General features: G+C 41.6%; 2 protein-coding genes and 1 long non-coding RNA gene across 4 annotated transcripts in view; 2 read left to right on the forward strand and 1 right to left on the reverse strand.

Annotated features, from left to right (window-relative positions):
- Nucleotides 1–1,304, reverse strand: part of LOC115348880 — a 49,370-nt gene extending 48,066 nt beyond the window's left edge. For both annotated transcript variants that reach the window (XR_003925951.1, XR_003925950.1), the window contains exon 1: nt 628–1,304. This is a non-coding gene — a long non-coding RNA (uncharacterized LOC115348880). The remainder of the gene's footprint in view (nt 1–627) is intronic.
- A 59-nt stretch (nt 1,305–1,363) lies between these two features.
- On the forward strand, nt 1,364–12,259 carry FPGT (fucose-1-phosphate guanylyltransferase). Its single transcript, XM_030032291.2, has 4 exons — nt 1,364–1,600; nt 1,732–1,901; nt 3,449–3,541; nt 4,423–12,259. The coding sequence occupies exons 1-4, from the start codon at nt 1,527–1,529 to the stop codon at nt 5,850–5,852; spliced, it is 1,767 nt and encodes a 588-aa protein (XP_029888151.1). The 5' UTR covers nt 1,364–1,526; the 3' UTR covers nt 5,853–12,259.
- Nucleotides 12,260–15,916: 3,657 nt separating this feature from the next.
- TNNI3K (TNNI3 interacting kinase) overlaps nt 15,917–21,430 on the forward strand; it is a 97,016-nt gene continuing 91,502 nt past the window's right edge. The window contains exons 1-2 of the mRNA XM_030032290.1: nt 15,917–16,012; nt 16,649–16,757. Of these exons, the coding sequence (XP_029888150.1) occupies nt 15,973–16,012; nt 16,649–16,757 (149 nt within the window). The 5' untranslated portion in view covers nt 15,917–15,972. The remainder of the gene's footprint in view (nt 16,013–16,648; nt 16,758–21,430) is intronic.

Below are 21,430 nucleotides of genomic sequence, written 5' to 3' on the forward strand. Positions count from 1 at the left end.
AGATCTTTGTGGTGTACATTACTCTGATTAAGGCTGTTACCACATACATCACAGAAAAGTCTCAAACTGATAAAGCAGCAGTGAAGTATTTACCTTTTTTTCTTTAATCTTCTCTGTCAGCTGTTTACAATCATGAAAAACTATGGATTTTTTTTAACTTTTTTTTTACTCCCTTTTTTTCAGTAGCTCCTATAGGGCTTTTACAGCTACTTTTTATTGTAAGATTTATGTATAATGAGATCTTAGCGAGACAAACCCTCCTTTCATTTTCATCTGTTTGGTATCTGTAGTCAGCAGACTCTAAATTCAGGAAGACAAATGAAGTCCACAGATCAAAAATCACAATATCCAGGGGAAAGAACTGCAGCGGGAAAAACTTTCAGCTGTGTGAATACTGCCAGCAGATAACAAATAATTACACACAATCAAAGAGCCCGCAGCAAGCCCTTGTAGGATCGATTCATCAAATCCAAACCCTGCTCAGCAAGCGTACCCCGGGTACGGCTGGGGAGCGTCACAGCAAACGCCAACAGGTCAGGTATGGACAAGGAAGACCGAAGTGGACTAGTTCATGTGCAATTTGGAGTCCGTTCCTAATTAGATTACCAAACCAGCAATCTGACTCACCCTACTCGCTCCTGTGACTGACACGGAGATGTAACCTGGGCCTCAACAGGATGATGGATTTCTACCAGCACGCAGGCTGAAGGCATCCGCCCCAAGGAAACCAGGCCCTTCGGATCCTGAGCTCAGCCCCGGACCCGCGGTTGGGGCAGCCAGGTACTCCCCACCCGAGCCTGCGCGTACGAATGGATTTTCTGCAAGCTGTACAGCTAACAAGAACGCGAAAGAGATTTCTTTCCTGAAAAACCCTCGTCTGCATGCAGTAACCCAAGGGCCGTGGCAGACAAAGCGCAGGCGAGGGAAGGCGCCCATTCAGCGGGCCGGCGCACCGGCAGGCAGCCGCCGAGCTCGGTGGTCGCGGCATGTTTTCCTAACGCCACTTGCCACATCTTTGGACCCAAGAACTTAGTGAACGGGTACTAGTTAAAAAAAAAAAAAGGAAAAATAAAGTGCAAGCGAGCGCGGTGGCAGGCCAGAAAAGGCCTCCAGCCGGCCCGGCCCGCCGTGCCCCTTTCTGCGCCAGACCCGACAGAGACCCGGGCCAGGCATCGCCTCACAGGGAGGCCGAGGCCGAGGCCCGGCGCAGCAGCCGCCCCTCTCCGCGCACCGACGGGCAGGCCCAGCCCCGCTCGGGCCCCGCCGCCCGGCCTCGCACTCTGCCCGCCCCCGCCGCGGCCCGAGGCGAGTCTCCCGTCCGCTCCGGGCCGGGGCCGGCGGCACAAGCCCTCCGCCGACCCAGTCCCTGCCCCGGGCGGGCTGAACTCAGCGCCGGCGCCGCGGGGCCGAGCCAGGGCACCGGCCGCCCCGCGCTCCGCCCCGGGCCCCAGCCCGGCTTCTTCCGGGTCGGGCGCTGCGGGGCCGCCTCGCACCGCGGTTTCGGCGGCGGGCCCCGGCCCTCGGCCATGCCGGCGGCGGGCGAGCGGAGCGCGGCGCGGCGGGAGGCCACGGGGCGGCGGGCGCCGGTTCGCGCGCTCAGAGTGGGGCGGCCGGGCCGGGCCGGCGGGGAGCGGCACGGCCCGGCCCCCCCGCCCCCTCGCGCGGGGATGTGGAGCGCTCGCCCGCGGGCGAGCCGGGCTGTGGCCTGACGCGGATGCCGCTCTGCCCGACAGGGAGGACCGCCCGCCCCGGCGAGTTCTGGGACGTGGTGGCGGTGACGGCCGCCGACGCGGAGCAGGCGCTGGCCTACCGGCAGCAGCTGGCTGAGAAGCTGAGCAGAAGGGAGCTGCCGCTGGGGGTCCGCTACCATGTCTTCGTGGATCCACCTGGACCGAAAATCGGTGGGCACCCGTTGTCGGCTCTCCCCTCGCCCCCGCGGGGAAGAGGGGCTGGTCAGGCCGAGCCGGTGTCGGCGCCGCAGGCAGCCCGGTCGGGCTTCAGAGGGACGGAGGGGGCTCCGTGCGGCTGGCCGGGCCGGCCGAGGGCTGCCCTGGCCTCGGCTCCCGCTCCAGGTCAAGCGGGGGTTGGCATAGACCCAAAAAGAAGGAGGAGTCCGGCCCCCTCGCAGGCACGGCCCGTGTGCTGGGCACGGCAAGGGGCGCGGGGAGCAGGCCCAGCGGCTCGCAGTGTCGCTGCGCAAGTTGCGCTCGCTTTATATAGCGTGCCTTCGTTTAATACGTTGATGCTCGTATAATATGCTTACATAGTTGGACTCGGTTTCGGTCAGGCGGAAGCAGGCTTTGCGTGTACGTGCTACGACAGCTGTCTCCAAAATGCTGCTAAAGTCTGAAGTATTAATTAAACCACAAGCGTAGGGTCTAATGCCGTGAAGTAGCGCGTAGTTTTGATTCGGTTGTGCAACTGCTAGCATCGTGGGTTGGCTGCTTTTTGGACTTGGTGTAAGTTAATTTTGGCCGTTACGCTTCCCGTTGTAATATCTGGGACTCCATCGTGGTGGTGGTGAATGAGTGCGTGTTGATGATACCGTGTGGCTCTTCTGAGTGTATCGTATGGAATACAGAATAACACTGACCCATGTTTTGTATAAATTCATACTACTTACCTTAACCTGATTGCTTAAACAATTTGAATATGTTTTAATATTTCAGCCAAAGCGCAGCAAAAACCTAGAAGAAAGTAGCCTGACTGTCCGTAATACCATCCTATAATTCTTAATTCCTGTTCACTTTGATGTAAAAAGTAACTAATCTCAGTAGTCTGTCTGCAGTGTACAATAATAGGCAGAGATTAATTTTCAGAAATCTAGAAATTTTAAGTTGTAGGAGCACATAAAAATATCCCAAACCATTTCCTCATATCCCAAACCTTTCTCCTCATTTCCATATTGTAAATGTCAGAAGCGCTTTTGAACGCTTGCTTCAAGTCGTTAGTGAAATTTGTGTGACTTTTTTCCTGCTGGAGCTAGTTTTTATGGTTATGGCCTGTTGAAATGATGAAATGCTTCAGGTGCTGGGGCCGTTCAGAGAATGACTGGGAGGGGAAAACACGGTGTTTTCCCAAGAGCTGCCTACTCCAGATGCCCTCCCCTCTGAATGCACAAGGCTTCCACAGTGACTGTCCTTCATCTTCTTTGCATGGCTTTATCGACTACGGTACAGTAGGAGGACTGTTCTGTCAGAACTGGTTTAGGAAATTTCAGATAGGTATCTGTGCATCCGTTGACACTCGGTTTGTTTAAAAGATCATCTCTGCACTTATAAGGACTTTTTAAAAATAAATGGCAACTTACTTTCTACAGCAGAAGGCAGCATTTAAAACATGCCTCCTGATCACCCTACCACAGCACCAGATCCCAGTATGCTTCACATGTCAGTGCAGATATTATTGGTGCTCTTTTCAGCAGATACTAAAACATTTTTTTCTTTAGGAAATGGTGGATCAACACTTCATGTTCTTCGGTGCTTGGAAGATCTGTATGGTGATAAATGGACTTCTTTTATTGTGCTGCTAATTCATTCTGGTAAATTCTGGTTTACATTTCACACTCTAAAATTGTGCACCTCTTTTTTTTTTTTTTTTTTTTTTTCTTCCCTAAAGATAATACGATGGCAGAGGAGTCAGAGTTCTGAAATACAGTTCCCTCAGAAAAGTAATCCCAAATGTATCTGATCTGATCATTCAAATTTAGATTGATACATAGGAGATATTACTCTCTCTCAAGCATTTCTTCTCGTCACTTCAGTTGTTCAATGACACAGTGGAGAAAGAAGTGTAATTCAGAGTATCTGAATTAAGCTTCTGCCTTGAAATAGCCATTTAAGGAACACGTCCCTCTCTGGCGGGGTCACCTAGGGGTCCTCATTACTACAGGCAGGCTGAATACTTGCCACCTTACCCAGTTAGTCAGAACACTTCCAAAAGGGACTTCAGTTTTGCAGAGGAGAAACAAACCAGGTAATAACAAGTCACCTGACCAAACCACTGTTTATTTGACTCATCCCTGACTTTAAATTCCCAGTGGGGCTGTGGGGGTCCTCCTTTTTTTCAAGCAAAAAGCAGGCATCATTTGCTTTCTTCACTTCAGTTGTAGACAAGTGGTCCATATTCCAGCTCTGAAGCAAACTAAAGGTAATGAAATCAACCAAAATTTTAATATAAGCTATTTAAGGCATGCTAAATTTTGGACATAATGTCAGATCTGCTTTGAGAAATGTTTGAAGAAGAATGATTGATGATTTTTTTTACATCTGTCATTTTTTGAGGAATACATAGTAAATGACCAAGCTGGGGGGGGGGGGGCGTTTAATACCTTTCTGTATATGTAGAATAGCTGTATAGGTTAAGGTTTTGCTTACTTATGTACAGTGTTTCAGTATAATTAAAAATGTCTTTTTCTTCAAGGTGGTTACAGTCAACGTTTACCAAATGCAAGTGCCCTGGGAAAGATTTTCACAGCTTTGCCTTTTGGCGATCCCATTTACCAGATGTTGGAACTGAAGCTCGCCATGTATATTGATTTCCCTAGTCACATGAAACCAGGAATTCTCATTACGTGCTCGGATGACATAGAACTTTACAGCACTGGAGTTACAGAAACCATCACATTTGATAAACCTGGATTTACCGCATTAGCTCACCCTTCAGATTTGACAGTTGGGACTACTCACGGAGTGTTTGTTTTAGATCCATCCAGTTTTTCAGGAAGAGGAGGGCTTGAATACGCGTCTTGCCATCATTTCCTGCACAAGCCTGATATTGAGACGATGCGCCAGTGTGGCGCAGTACACGTAAGAGGGAATTGTTCTCAGCTAAGTTCCTCTGGAGACCACAACGACTCAGAAATGGACTTGGAGTGTGTGTATACAGACAGTATATTTTACATTGATCATAGCATTGCAAAACAATTACTGACATTTTATAAGCAGATGGGCACTCTTTGCTGTGAAATAGATGCATATGGTGACTTCCTTCAGGCCCTGGGGCCTGGAGCCACTCAAGATTACACAAAAAACACAAGTAACATCACAACAGAGGAATCACAGTTAGTAGAAGTACGGCAGAAGCTATACTCTCTTCTGAAAGGAACTGCGCTTAATGTTATAGTCTTAAACAACTCTAAGTTCTATCACATTGGAACTACTCAAGAGTATCTGTTTCACTTTACATCTGATAGCAAACTAAAATTTGAGCTTGACTTACTGTCTGTGGCTTTTAGCATCTCTTCTGACAAAGCCAAGACCTTGGATCAATCCACAAGTATCATTCAAAGCATACTTGAGCCTGGATGTTTTGTAGGACCTGGATCAGTTATTGAATACTCCAGAATTGGACCTGAAGTATCAGTAGGGAAGAGCAGCATTATTAGTGGATCGTACATAAATTTGAAAGTAGACATACCTTCAAACTGCTTCCTGAGCTCCTTAAGTGTAAAAATTAACAATCAAGTAAAGTATGTAAGTATGGTGTTTAGTGTAGAAGACGACTTGAAAAAGAGTGTGAAATTGTTGTCAGATATACATTCACTCCAGTTTTTTGGAGTCAGCTTACTGGAATGCTTGGACCTCTGGGGTGTAGAGGTTTCAGACCAGCTCTTCTCCAATGACAGCACACGTTTGGGCTTGTGGACTGCTAGGATTTTTCCTGCTTGTTCTACGTTAAGTGAATCAGTTAGACTGTCATTACAAATGTTAAATTCTGTGCAGCACATGTCAGCTTTTAAATTGAATGGCTTTAAGCTCTTGTCTGTTGAAGAAATGCTCACCTACAAAGATGTAAAAGACATGTTGAAGTTTAGGAAGCAAATTTACGATGAAATCTGTCTACAAAGATGAAGAGAAAAGTCTGATTTGTAGAATGAACAGTTCTTGAACAAATTTCCTGTTTTCATTTGTGGATGATTACTTCCCAGCTTGTAAAAATCATAAGAAAAAAGTACACAGATCTTTTCTCTGATTTCATTGCAGTAGAAATAACTAATTTGCATTAACAACGTTGTTGTAGCATAACATTAATAATGCAGCAAATGCAGATAAACTATTCTTTTAGTGAAAGAAGTCATGAAATTTTTCAGATCTCTGAAAACACGAATTGCTGACTTTTCTAGGGGTGCATATTATTATGTTTTGTAGTCTTTGTCAGTAAGAATGTGATACAGAACAAATTAATTAGAAATTTGACTGAAAACTGCTCTAAGTTTTTCAGAGTAGAACATTAGCTCCAGCAACATGGAATGATATAGCAATTACTTTTCTCTCTTTTCGTGCTGCCTTCTGGTACATCTTCAGAGAAACACATAATACCTATTCTCTCTTCCCCTTCTCCAGCCTTTACTAATAAAGATGTCCTTTTGTTTCTAGTTTAGGTGCCAAAGATCCAGCTCCAAATAGATAAGTATGCTTTTTATACTTTTTTCTGTCCTGGTCTAAAAGGAAAGTGCCTTTTTTTATGTGCACAACTTTAAATGTACTCTTCTCTGTTCCCTCTTCCGCACCCCCTTTTTTAAAAATACAGGAAATGTCATAGCAGGCCATGCCAGTGCTCCGTCTAGCCCCATATTCTGTCTCGGGCTGTGGCACTGCAAAGATGCTGTGCAGGGAGAGCATGGAAGCCTATCCAATTCTGTGATCCTCTGTGTTTTCAACAGCTCATTACATAAACAATCGTTATATACTTTAGTGCTACAAGGTGGAAAAAAGCTTGTTCGCACTAAGTTTATATTCAGAGACCTCAAATAATTTATTTTTAATTTTGCTTCTACAATGACTGCGGTTTTAATTTTTCCATTTCATGCTATTTTTAAGAGTGTGCTGTGTATTATATCAATGTAATTTGACTGTAAAAACACTGCATCTTTTTCTCTTGCATTTATCTATGGGTTTTCATGTTTTATTTAATGTTTCATTACAACAGTGTTTATCTCTCTACTGACTCAATTCCCTAATGGCATCTTTCTTATGCCACCTACAAGGCAGTAGTGTATATCTCCTGAATATTACCCAAGCTGGTTTAACCTTCACCAAGTTTCTTCTTCACTGATAAAGAAACCTTTGAAGAGATGTAGTATTTTTCCTGAGGATCTCTTCTGAGCAAGAAGAAATACAAAGGAGCTAGACGTGGAGGTTGGGAATTGCTGAGGTTGACTTCAAAGGAATAAGGAGAATTTCTGAGCAAATACAGGTTTTAAAAGTCATTATAGAATACTAGTTTAACAATGGAAAGAGCAGCAGATTTGAGAACACTGAGGTCCAAGACAAACGCATAAAGTCACAAAGTAAAAATAGTCATAGAACGTGGAGCATGAAATTGTGGTTTGTGCATCATCCTATTTGCATAATCTATTCATCTATTGTTAGAGTATACAAAATGTTTTGGGAAAAACAAATGTTTGACACAGACTTTGCATCTTCAATTGGGAGACCAAACTTTGTTCTGAAAAGACTTCTTGATGATTGCTTTACTGCTAGACAAGCTTTCTGGCTGTTTAGTAACAGTAAAATGAAGTTGCATTCATTTAACATGATTATTCACTTCAACTGTTACAATTGCATTTATTCTAAATTCCCTAAGTACCATGTATTGATTTCATTACTGAAAGCAATCTGGATATAACTAGAAAATGGATTTGCTTCTGTCACACAAGTAATGGGAAAAAACAACGAGGAAAAGCATACTGACTAAACAGCTTTTGGAAAGTGTTGGGGTAGACTTGATCAAGCAGCAGCTGCTATCCAAGCAACACTGCTTCCAAGAAAAAAAAAAAAAAAAGAACAGGAGTGGAATACTGGTTGTAGTCTTAGACTTTCGTGCCCAGCACCTGGGTCAGCAGGCTGCCTCGGGCTCTGTCAATCCACCAAGTGCACGAGGAGAGGTGAGAGGTACTTGTTAGAGTATTTCTCTCTCAGTTTTCCTTTCCTAGTGTGCTGCTGTCCTGCCTGTCCAGCCCTGGACTGCTCAGAGGTGCTGACACAGCTGCAACCGGGATGGGTAAGAAGTAGCTACTCGCACGCCTGCAGAAAGTATTATCCTCTGGGATGTGCTGTCCATTACTGTCATTCCTTAACCTTGCCTCTGCGTCAGAATCATCCAAGTTACTATGAAGCAATAAGTGTTACACAAAAATTCTGTCATTCTGACATACTGTGTTGGCGAGTGACTCTGTCGGTTTGACAGGGCAGTAATCTCCACTGGTAATCCCTTAACCTCGACAGCCTGCAGGTCTGACTGTAAACCTGGGCTCACACTCTTGCGGTAAGTGTTGTGAGCCTCGTGGGTGCTCATTAGGGTCCTGGCACTTGCAAACAGTAAAGGCTCATAAAAAAACCAGATTACACAATTTACAGATGACTGCTGGAAAGCTCAGTTGTGTCTTTCTCACCGAGGGCAATAACACTTTTGCTCTGCTTAGTCCTGCTGTCAAGGACCTAAATGAGAAAAACTTCTGTAAAGATTTGCTGAAAGTATTCTTTGGCCACAGCCCCAGGGAGTGTGGCTGTACTATAGGCAGTGCACAGAAGAGCTGGGTGTTCGCACACCTCAAAACATGAAATTTTTTCATTATCTTCTCTTCCACTATGCAGTTTGTAGAGCGTAGCCATTAACAAATGATGTTTAAACACACCGAACGTGCAGACGCTCCTTCATTTCTAGCTCTTAAAATATGTGACCAAGTTGAAAAGCTTTGTGGCTAAACACTTCAGTGAGGAGCTAGAAATATTTTCTTAACCTTTGACTAAAGGCCTAAGGTACCTTTTTCGGCAAACCTGTGAAGTATGTAATGTCCAGTCTCATTTAACAGTTCTTAGCAGCATGTCAATGAATTGCCCTGTTAGGAAATAAAACATTTAGATCTCGAGGCAAAGAACTTAATTAAAAAAAAAAAATCTGTTGTAATGGAATAAGCCTAGATTTGATTTACTAGCTAAGACACATTAGACTGCTCTAAGTCTTTATGCCACACCACGCATTCCTTTTACAGTAAATATTATTGTCTCAAATTTTCAGAAGCAGATTTTGGTCAGTATTAGCCATAGGTAATGTCAGCAGGCTTAATGAATTTATTCCACAGGTATTGAAATACCTGGATTTGTACTATTTTTTTCATTTTTAAACTGCAATGAATTTTAAAATTTTATGAAAAACATTAAAAATTATATTTTATTTAATACAGAGCTCTATTTTCCCATATGTTTTTCTATCATACAGGGTTATGTGTGTGCCTGTTCACACACACATGCTGTAAATTCATTCTTAGACTCCACACTTGGGAATAAACACAATTTTATATATAAGCTTCCACTAACTTCCTTTGAGCCACAGAAGGCACATGTTTGCCCATTGAATTTCTGATGCATCCATAATCCTTTGTGGTCTTTTTTACTGATAGTAAGATTATCATTGTGAAGTATGAGATTAGAAAGTTTATGGAAATATTCAGAGAAAATGGACTGTACCATAGAGAATGTTAGTGCATGAAGATTGATAATGGTATTGGCAATCCAGACATCCATCTGTCAAGGGCTGCTGGAATTTAAAAATTAAAATACACATCCATTGCACTTTAATGAATTTTGTTGAAAGGATTTGGTAGATATGAGGCATATTTTTCTGCAGGCTTTTTTGTGAGTCTTAAATGCTGAAACGCAGCTTTACCCTGTCAAGCTACAGAAAGTATCTAGTTTTGTTGATTTTCCTGTATCAGCTTCAGAATAAAATCTGAAAACCTGGAATGAATACCTATTTGATTGAAGTCACTAGGAGTTTTGCTTTTGATTTAAGCAGGGGCCAGGATTTTGCCCCTGGCAAGCATATTGATGGAGCAAAGGTTTCCAGAGTCCATCTTGGATAGGAATCTCTGAAGAAGAACAAGAACTGCAGAGCTCTCATTGAGTATCCTGACAGCGAGTGTTACAACCCTGCATATGCCTGACAAGCCTTCGCTATTCTACTGCACCTTGCTATGCAGCTTGTTGAGTTGTGTTGGGCACTGGGTGAGCAAGAGATCAGTAGGCAAAGAAAGCACTGGAGCTGCAGAGCACAGAAGTAGTTGCAAAGAGAACAGTCAGTCTGTAGTGGATGTAACATCATTTTTGAGTTGACGATATTTCTGTTGAAGGAGAGAGAGGAGATGACAGATAAGTGAGTATTTGTATGTATCCTTGACACATTTGAAAAATAATGTCTTTATTTAGGCATGCAATAACTCTTTGCTGTATGTATTGCAGCTATTTATGAAGTGTGCATGATTTTTAGCTCTAACAAATTCTAGTCCTTAAAAGGGCTGTGTTATAGTGTGATCAAATCTTATTAAAATCAAAAAGTCTTCAGACTGGACACTTCCTGACTATAATAATCTAAGTATTATATTGTGTATTGGTGTACACAATATGTATATGTATTTTATTCGTATTGCATCTTACAAGCTTTAGCTAATCTTTCTTTTTCACAGCTTGCTGTTAAGGTAGATGACAACAATTTTCTGTTGCAACCAGCTGGGATAAACTTGTCCCAAGGAAACTGAGACCTGTGCAAGGCCACACAGTAAAACTTAACAGCAAGATAATAGTGATATGGGTTTGCTGGTTTCTAATATCAGATTCTGAAAACAAGACCATCAGGGCATCCTGGCTCATGATTGTCCTCCAGTCTGAGTAATAAAGGATGCAATGCTGAAAATGCCAGTCAGGTAGGACCTTCTAAGAACAGGAGGCATCTATTGAAATTTGGGGTTTGATTTTGATTAAAGCTTACTGAGTTTCCTAGATGGATGCAGTTTTTGTCTGGGTGTCTAGATCATTGCCTGGCTCCATCTATCCTGAAACGCAACTCAGGCTGGTACAGTCTCAAATAAAGCCAAGATGAGTGTTTAATGATTTTATTCATGTCAGCTTGCTTTATTTAATTAGTTTTGCTGTGTAGTGCAATAATAGGGCTCATAATGAACATCATCTTAATGATTTCCCTGAATGCTTTGAGACCATGCTATAATGAGCGGAGATTTAGCCATACTGTATATATTACACTATGAAATTTGAGAGAGGAGGATTATTTCAGTAACCTTTTAGGCAGGAAATTGAAATCTGAGAAATTGGGCACTTAAAAAAGAACACAAGGGAAGGCAGCTGAAATAAAAATGAGCAGCTGAAAGGTATCTGTGCCAGAAGGATTTGGGGAACCGATGAAAGAACGTAAGCTCCAACATTTGGATCTGCATAGAAATGTTCTTGACTTGGACAGGGAGTTTGTCTGTATTGGAGCCCAGCGGTTCCAGCTTCTTCTCGTTCGTAAATCTCTGATGCAACAGCTTCATTTTCTGCTCTCTGCACATGTGGAAAATTAATCCCTGTGCAAATGCCAGTGTAGTAATGTGAGAACAAAAATAGCAGTACTATTCTTCTGTACACTTCTTTTAATCCACTGCCACAGAGAAGCCATTGTAAACACCCGTTTCCTTACATGGGCTACAGAATTCCTTGTACTTTATTTTCATAAAAATGCATTGTCTTTTAACGCCTGTTTCATTTTCTGTGACAAAACAGAATGTCACCAGAATAACATTGAAATGTATAGGAGCAATTTACAGCCTCTCGAAGTAAATGATAGATATGGATATGTTCTAATTAATTTGACATAAAGATCATTTCAAAAGACTTAATCATGTAAATCCTCCCTGTGAAGGACATTTAAAACCAGAAATGGGAGAAGAATTTTTCACGTTTCTCTTGTAAGATTGGACATGACAGCTGCACATTCCAAACATAAAACTGCAATAAAACTTCTGAAAACTTAAAGAACTTTGTACAGCTCAGTATTCTGTAAACATTACATCTGAAGACTTTACTCTCTGAAAAACATTGCTCTTGACATTTTAGTGCTACTTGTATAGGTGTTAATTAGAACTGGCCTAACATAGTAGTCAGTGCAGTTATTCCTTTCTTCTCTGTTTGCAAACGCTCTGCAAACAGGCTCTGCAATTATTAATTTTTGTCTTCCCCGTCCCCCCCCGTCCTCCCCCCAGTTTCAATTATTCTACAACTGCTTCACATAGCCTATGATGTGAATGCTTCAAGAATTCACCTGAAAGTTGCTTTCATGGTGAAAAATGCTGTTGCGTTGACTTTGCTGGCTGACCAGATTATCCTCCTGTGCTGTAGTTTCCAGTGGTCTTCCCTGAGTGTCCATATGAATGAATCCTCACCCACACGAATGTCTGCAAAGAGTGAATAAAAATATGGTATAGAAACTGATGGCTTCTTTTTGATAAATTTTCATAAAGTAGATGGTACTAGGAGTGTGCAAGGTATTTACTTCTTTTAAAGGAAATCATTTTATCTCATCATGGAAATTTAACACTCTTACTTCACAAAGCTGTTGTATTAAAATGCATATTCTGTGCAGAAGTGAAGAGAACATTTCTTGGGCTTTGGAGTCTGTCCTGTTTCTGTCATAGTTTGCTTGGTCTGGATGGAAGAAAAGTCTTGCTCTTCAGGCCACGAGGTGTGCTAAAACCTATTTTGCCAATTCCAGATTTTTTTTTGCTAGCATTTCACTCCCCGCTGTGAGTCATCACCTCTCCCCTCACCTCTGCTGGAGCGTCCCACTTCTTCAAGTGATTTTCCACTAAGCTTGTAACTGCCCTTAGAGCTGCTGCATCCCACCTCCAGTTTCAGTCACAGTATGGGAGCCTCGCCTCTCCTCCTGTCACTGTGCCCCACCTCACCGCTCGGCACCTCTCCTCCTGTCACCGTGCCTCATCGCACTGCGCCTTGCCTCATGCCATCTCAGCACGCCTCTCGCCTCTCCGTGTCTCTCCAGGCCTCTCCTTACCTCGCCTCGTCTCACCACACCTCGCCTCGCCTCACCGCGCCGTCCCTCGCCTCACCTCACCTCTGCTCGCGGCGCCTCTCCTCAGCTTACAGCACCTCGCCTCCGCGCTCTTGTGCCTCGCCTCAGCACGCCCCGCCTTGCCACTCTTCACCTCACCTTTATGCTCCTTGCTTCCCCTCGCCTCGCTTCTCCTGTAGCCCCTGTTGAAAGCCATTTCCCTCCTTTCCTCCCTGCCAGCAGGGCCACCTCAGCTGAGGGAGCAGGGCAGAGGCGCTGCCCGTGGCAAGCGGGCCCGGCACAGCCCCTCGCTGGGCGCTAACAGCAGCCCCGGGATTTCCCCCTGAGACAGCGGGAGCTGCAGCGCCAAAGCCAGACAGAAAAGGGGGGCTCCCTGGGCCGATGAGCTATCACAGGCCTGTTTCAGGCTATCCCCTGATTTTTACCTAAATCGAGAAAATTCCAGTTTGGATTGTGCTGTGCACCCAAGCCCCTAAGTGACAGCAGGCTGAAGCCAAGCCCTTCGGAAGCCCTAACGTGCATGGAGCAGATAAGCCACTGCCCTGGAGAGTCCCCCACCCCGGTCGGGGTACCGTCAACTCCCCGCGGCACCCCAGCTCTCCCTCCAGCCAGGCCACGCTGAGCAGGCAGCGGTGCAGAGCCGTTCCAGGTGCTGGGCGCCCGTGCAGCTTCCTCGCCGCTCCGACGCCATGCACGCGTGCAGCAGAGCGTAAGGCAGCACTGCGTGCATGCGCGTGGTGGAAAGGAGGAGAAGGCTGAGTCTCAGGTGCCGGATAGAACTGAGCTAGCAACACCTGCAGCAGAGGCTGTGTAAGTGCTGCGGGAGTGCAAATACTTGCACAAGCGCTGTGCGGCCATGGCGGCCGTGACAGCCGCTGAGACACCCTGCGTCAGAGCTGGGAATCCCGGCTGGTCCGGCTGCAGGCCCTTCCTTCAGAGCAGCTCCGAAAAGCATGAGCAATGAAGAAAAAGGCTGATTGATCTTATTTGACAGTCAAGGTAAAATTCCTAATGTGATTAACACTCTCCTGCATGAAGGGATTAGAAAACGTTCCGGAAGCTCCACTGCTATAAAAAGAAAAAATGTGTCTGTTGCTGCATTCCTGACGTAGTCCAGGCTGCCGAGGGAGGTGTGTGCTGAAGCGAACGTGGCCTGGCAGGCCTTTTGACCCCAGTACTCTCTAGCAGGTGGAAGAGATGGCCAAAACACTTGTCTTTGGCTGTATTTTAGACATTTGAAGAAAAACAAAGAGCGTTCAGCTAATAAAAGCAGTGGGAGAGGAGATGCCCGTCTCAGTGCTGCATTTCCAGCTCTTCCAGTTGCTTGGCAACTAGATGTGGAGGATCAGTTACCAGGCTGGTGCTTTTTTGCAAATATTTGGTTGAATATCACAGGGCATATTGTCAAAGCAGTTCAAAGTCTTCTGAAATACATCCTTAGTTTTATGTGTAAATCAGTGCAAATAAATGGATGAGCTCATGCTGTGTCAGGAACTATCACAGGAGTGCAAGTTTGTTTACAATGGGATGCAGCATGTTGAAGATTTTATATATGTGTATTATATTTACATATCTTCTTGCCTGAAATCCTTAACTGAGAAAACTAAGAACTTATACACACAACAGCAGCCAAGGTCAATCAAACACTTTAAATCTATATATATATATAAAAATATATAAATACCTATGTGTATATATTTATACACATATAAGTAAGTATATGTATACCAAATAAATAGAAAAAAACAATAAAAGGAGGAAAAGAGACACATACAGATATGAGCATGAATCCCATAACTAGCTGGGACAATGTGTAAAGTAGTTCCATTTGCTAGAAAACACAGGGAAATGGATATGAAAAGGGTGGACAATAGATGAGCAGATCTGTGCTAACCAGATTACTGAGGAGGTTCAGTTTGTGCGAGTGAAAAGCAGTGTTATTTCTTTCACAGTTCTTAAGCACAGATTCTTGCAGGAATGCATCTGTGCACAGAGTCTAGATTAATTTTGTTATGGCTTGTTTGCTGGTATGTGCACACACACAGACCCCTGTTTGCTCAGTTCATCCTTCCAGCTAGCCAGATCATGGGGATTTTACTACATTACTGTGACACTGGGTCCAAGATAAAATACTAACAAACAGGAAAAATTAGGTTGAGCACAGGATTTAGTTACGGACCTATGTCAATCCTAGTCCTCAGCTGCCTTGTACATGGTCTGCTTGGAATATGAACAAAGCAGCTTGATTGTGTCCTCGTCCACTTCTGGAGAAATTCTACCTAGAGCAGGAGCAGCAGCAGCAGCAAAATGGCCTCAAGACTCTCCTCCCTTCTTTGTGAGTCTGTAAGCGGTGACCAGCCCAGCTTCCCCCAGGTTACATCCTTCATTAGCAGTCTGATGGCCGGTTTCTCCGGACGGAATGCTGCTGCCCGTTGGTGCGAGCAGGGCGAATCTCTGTGGTGGTTCTGTATGTGCCCACAGAAGAATACAGAGTAAACATGCTGAACTCCTGACAGCCAGCTCGTTTCCTAGTCTAATTCAGTGAGACTCCCGTGGCGTAACAACATGTACGAATACTGCCAAACCGCAAAAAGTCGGTACTCTCTGATAGGACACAATTTGCACTTTTGTAACTAAAATACCCAGATGCTCCAAAGCCATCCCCCTGTGTTAGGATACATTTTAATGTTATGAGTTGACATCATCTCTGGCCTCTCCAGACTGGGGACCCCCAGCACTCCTTGGGGATCCTGAAAGTATGCTTGGGTTTCAGCTTCTTAAATTCCTTTTTCTCCACAAAATTGGTAGCAAGCTGCCAAATTACCTGCTTCCCACCCGTTTTAGGTATTCAACAGATGAAAGCAAATGTTTCTGTTGAAATAGACAGTAGATTTTTAAGCAAGCTGATTAGGTACCTGTATCATTTTTTTACAGTTGACAGCACAGGCTGTTTTGCTCCATGTCATTGTTGCATGACATTCCATTTGGCACAGGGTTTATTTTTAGCCAGAGACTATCAAAAGTATTTTTCAGTAGGACTGTCACTGCTCTTGAACAAGGAATCATATTACTGCAAGAACTTTGCTGAAACAAAGAAGATATATTGGACAAATGGGAAATTATAAATCTAGACCAACCCAAACTTGCACTGGTAATTAATGTTGCTTTTTTAAATGCAATATATCATACATCCATCTACAAGAAGCAAATGATATTTCAGGAAATAACTCATTGCTAATTTACTCTTGAGTTCAAGAATAAGGTATTGTATTGTTCTTGGTTTACAAGAAGAATAGCTTAACACAAATCACGTATATAGTCTGTAAAAGAAGACAAAAAGCTAGTAAACTAAATTTCTTTGTGCAATTGTATAAGATCATATTAACTTAGATTATTATGTTGATTTAACTCACACTTCATTAGAAAAACCTTTAAACTTTCAACCTTTTTATGCTGTCTGTCTATGCTAAGATTTAGGAAATAAGAGCTAACAAATGAACCTAAGGTTTAAGTTTTCTCTTGTTCAAGTTAAAAATATTTCTGATAAGGATTCATACGTATTAGTTGTCTATGAAATCATTATATGTATGTCTATACTGGTTGCAGCAAGAACAGTTTAATAGCTGTAATATTTTAAACTTTCATACTTTAATAGAAAAATATATGAAACAGGGTACAATTGGATATTTAAAAATCAAGTGCTTTGGTTACTGGGACATGATGATTTGTGTTCCTGTCTTTTATATGTTTTGAAGTGTTTTATGAATCAGGGTTTTTTTGTTGTTAGATGAATGGAAGAAGAAAGTTAGTGAATCATATGCTATAATCATAGAACGATTAGAAGATGACCTGCAAATCAAAGAAAAGGAGCTGGCGGAACTGAAGCATGTTTTTAGGTAAAATGTTCTGGAAACCTGTTTATGAATTTCTTTCAAATGAGTGTTTGCTCTTAAACAGTATTTTCAGTTTCAGGTGTTTTCTTATGGAAGGAGTTTCTCACATATGGAATGCATGTTCTTTAATGTCTATTTTCGGGAATATGTCATTACAGTTCTGGGCCAGAGTCCCACAGCATAGTACCAAAATTGGTGGCTGTTAATTACTAATGCCAATATTTTACAACAAACACCTATATACTTTTGTAAATTAATTAGCTTTAATGGGATGTCTAATTTTGTTGTGTACTTTTCAGTTTTGCTAATGTGCTTCTTCAGACAGGAACATTGCTGAAGTAACAAATTTTAAACAAACACCAAAGCAGATTGTCTTCTGAAAGTGGATTTCAAATTCGTGATTGTAATCATTTTCTCAGGACACCACATGCTAACAACCAAATTCACCCAACCAAGTAGCATACTTACATGTTCATTATCTGAAAAGCTCGAATATAGAAAACACCCAGCTCATTGACTGTGAATAAGTTCAGAAAATGATCAGGTAAATAATTTCAGACATCAAAACCACTTGAAAAAAGAGAGGATTCTAATCAGAAATAAATCACAAGTTCAAAAAAGCCAAACTGGTCATATAAATTATTCATCATGCTCACTTTCAGCTGGCGTAATTATCACTGTTTGAGCCTGTTAATTGAAAGACGACATTGGGCTTTCACTGCAATATGCTGACCACTTTGGCCGTGATCCAGTAAAGTACTTTGGTATTTGCCTCATTTTAAGCCTGTTTAGAAGTAAAACTAGTATCTTAACAAATTTGAGCCAGAGTACTCTTTATTTTAGATAAGCAAGACAAGCGAGTATACGGTAAAAGTGCTTAATTCCTGCATTAGGCATAAGAATAAAGAAACAATTAACTTCAGGGTAAGCAGACCTTTGGCAGTTCAGCTTATCAGTCTATCTTAATGCCCCGTGTCACTCTTGTTAAGATATCAGCCAACCCCTTCTTAGATAAAGAGCACTGCTCTTTTCCACGGAAGGAGTGGGAATTAATGATACTGGGTACATTGCATTGGAAAGGCTTTTTTTTCAGTCAGGCTCGAGGAATCAGCCAGTGATTTCAGTTCCAAAAGCTGCATTCACCCATGAGTAATGAAATCAGTCTGATTTTGTGAGTATCTAAAATCCAAATCTGGCCTGTGTAAAAAATCAGTCTTGACTGTATGAAAAACTTTTCTTCAGTAGCAGTGGCTATTTTCAGAAGACTTCTCATCTCTGAAGTAGTAGAGGAATTAATAGGGGTTTTTTCCCCATTATTAAACCAAAGCCATTTATTAAAAAATGTTAGGACTGAGAAACTGGATAGTTGTTGGAAGCTACGGCAAAGAAGGTAATTTGCCTGATGGAAATGAAATATGTAGCTGCTAAAGTGCCTGCTCTGAAAGATTTGGAACGTAAATAGGGCAAAAGTGACAAAGCCTAGCAGAGGAAAGAACTGTCGGCATCCCCATTTTACACTTAGGGAACCCATGCACAGGTCAAGGGGTAAACTGTCCAGTGCCATAGCAAAAAAAACCCAACCAACAGTTGCAACAGTGAAAAGTAAATTTGTAAGTAGCACGGCACCTGTCACTTCTTGGATAAAAGTTGTCCCTATTCTATTCCTATATCCTAGAGCTATTAGTGCAATGGTTTCCTAAAAAGACCACCCTAAAAATAAAAAATCAGAATTTAATTTCCCTAAAACATGCAATTATGTCTTCAGAAAGGAATTAGGAGGACACCTAGATAAAACTGGGCCCTCAGTGTTGTCATTTGAGCTACTTTTCATTTTCAATATAGGCCTTTTAATCATAGGTTTTAAGATATAAAATTTTCCTTGCAATATTTTCCCATAAAACATTAAAATTTTGCCAGTTTATAAGAATTCAAATCATACTAAAATTGAATATGATTACAAAAACAATCAGAAACTTTTTATTATTATTTTTCAAACTGGGAGATGAGGAAAATTTAAGTATATAGCTAAAATGGTAAAACCTGGATTCTTAACCACACGTTAAGTGCTAGGAATATGAATTTTTAATGTAGTTCTAAAGACAAGAATTAAAGCAGGAGACATGACTTTACAGCACAAGAATTTTCTGTGATTTTGAGACTTGGAAAATTCATCCTTTAAACAAAGCAATCCACTCCCCCATGCAGTCACCGCAGTGCATCGATATGTACGGTGTGTACATCCACGCATACCCAACATGTTACAGCAAAGACAAGTTAACTGAAAGGACTTGTTTCCCAGAACCTGGAATTTATTTTTCCCTCAATTGCCCCTGAAGAAAAACCTGAAGAATAGATGAGCTTTATATCACTACCATTAATCACAGTATGTCAGAGAAGAATTGCAAGAAGATAAAACATATTTGAAGAATGAGATTTTATTTTTACTGAGCAAAACATTTTCCACATTAGTAAAGTGGAAGTGGTCGATGAAGGGTTGTCACCAAAGGTAAATGTGACTATAATGTGTGAAAAAAATGCTCCATACAAAAGCGGTTTACATTTAGGACATAAAAAAATGAGATTCCTTAACACGTGATACCCTTCTAAGGAATACATATGAAAATCTAGATTGATGTAAGAATTAATCTCACTGAGGCACACAGTTTTGGCAAAATAACTCCAATGTTTGCACTTATAAATAAATGCTATTCTCTATTTTTATCAGACCCATATCATTTTCAAATCATGCACTGTTCCTGAACATTACAAAACACTCAGTATTGACAACAGACAGTCAGGAGTTTCCATCAGAGGGGTCTTTCTGATAGGAGAAGTATTATCCAAAAAGGTAGTTTTCATAAGGAAAAAAAAAGTCAAAAATTCTCACAAGGAAAATATTTAAATTTTACGTATTTAATATGTAATGACAATTTCATTTAATTTTAGTTTGAATCACTAAATTATTTCCTTACCAGCACAGTGCTTGGTACATCTATAATTCACACCACTATTTTCTTTTGTGGATGGACATTCCTGGAGGCGCAGTACTGCCGTGCAGGTGCTCCTCATTCTGCCCCGTCCCGAAATGACTGCGGGGATCACAGCACTGGCTGCCTCAGCACGGAGGGGATCCCGTCCTGCTGAGGAACACACTCAGAGCCCAGACTACAGCTTCTGTGGGTTATAATGTGTCACTTTGCAATGTAATAGCTCTCAAACCACTCCGCTAAACTGGAAAAGTAACTTTCAAATTCTGGAAGTTAAAATGGTTTCTTTCAAAATAAAACCCAAAATAAAAGAAAAATGCGGTGGTTTAATATTTCCAAATTAATTTTGTCCACACTTCATGAAAAACAGTATGAAAACACAGGTTTTATTCCTGGTTTAGAATGATAACACACATTGAAGAAGTAGAATTTTGTTTAGGATAGACTTAACAGAAGCAAAGACAAGTCTCTGGCATGGATTTTATTCTTGTCTCTGGCATAGAATTTTAAATTCTATTTAAAGAATAAGTTATTAAAGTATTTATTGAAAGAAAAGGCCTAAGTGTCACCTTGCTTAACAGGGGTCATCTTGCTAAGGGGAGCTTTGCATTGGTTTATATTTTAAAAAGAGAGAAGTATTAAAACCTTATTTTTAATTGTAACTGTGTTAAATATGTTTAACAGTGCTACTCACTCAGGACAGATTTATAGATACACAAATCTAAGTGTTCTGCTAGACTGTGATCATTGTTATACTGATACTGAATGGTAAAAATCCCAATCTTCTATTGACAGACCGAAATCGGCATTCTCCACAAAAACATTAATTGCTATGTGTATTTAATTGTCAACAAATGTCATTCCTTAGAATGTTTGACGGAGCAGTAACAAGTCAATCTGTGCTAAAGGAAAACCGTAAGACTTGAGGGCAAAAGCTAAAAGGTTCAAGTATGGTATTCATTTAACAACCTGTAAGTAAAAATAGAGTGATCTTTTCCCTTCACACTTTTCAGAGGCTCTCTTCACTGTTTAAAAAATAAATGTGACACTTCGGGCATTCAGGAGTTTTTCAAGTAAAGCTATAATGCATATTTAGATAGGACTCGTAACCAGAGGTGGGTATAGTTTAGCTATGGAGAGGTTACTGCTCTCTCATAATATAATGGGCATTAACTATGTGAAATAAAGATGTCCAGCTGCATTGTCCACAATCTTATACAAGTATACTGTTCATGTTTCTTTGTAAAACTAGAAGCATCTTTAGGTTAGTACCCATTCCCTTTATTGCCAGCTTTTCTAGCTTTATTTTATGAAGTACTTTCTTTTTGAGCTTTGACAGGTGTTGTATGACAGGAAAAGGTGAATGGAAATTAATTAATTATAAAATTGCATAGGTTGTAACATTTTTATGTATGGGGGGCTTTTTTTGCTAAAAAAGAGCGGAGCATCAAATACAAATGCTGAATGTCTTTTTTACTGAGTCAGATTTGGTATGGATACTATTTAAGAGTTATTATATTAGAAATGTTTTAATAATAATTACTTCATTTTAATTATTCATTTCATCCTTGTGTGGCCTAGAAAGCATCATGAAATCATTAAGCTATATAAAAATGTAACACCGTACCAAAAAGGTGGAAGAAAATTAAACATTAAATTAAGCTTCTTTTTGTCAGTGTCACAATACGT

This window comes from Aquila chrysaetos, chromosome 12, assembly GCF_900496995.4.
Source record: "Aquila chrysaetos chrysaetos chromosome 12, bAquChr1.4, whole genome shotgun sequence".
Lineage (NCBI taxonomy): Eukaryota > Metazoa > Chordata > Aves > Accipitriformes > Accipitridae > Aquila > Aquila chrysaetos.

What these genes read in the sequence shown, in the direction of transcription:
- FPGT (XM_030032291.2), top strand. Translation starts at nt 1,527, where the DNA reads ATGCCGGCGGCGGGCGAGCGGAGCGCGGCGCGGCGGGAGGCCACGGGG. An exon ending in GCGCCGGTTCGCGCGCTCAG is followed by an intron (nt 1,601 to 1,731) that starts AGTGGGGCGGCC and finishes GCTCTGCCCGAC; the next exon opens with AGGGAGGACCGCCCGCCCCG. An exon ending in TCCACCTGGACCGAAAATCG is followed by an intron (nt 1,902 to 3,448) that starts GTGGGCACCCGT and finishes TTTTTTCTTTAG; the next exon opens with GAAATGGTGGATCAACACTT.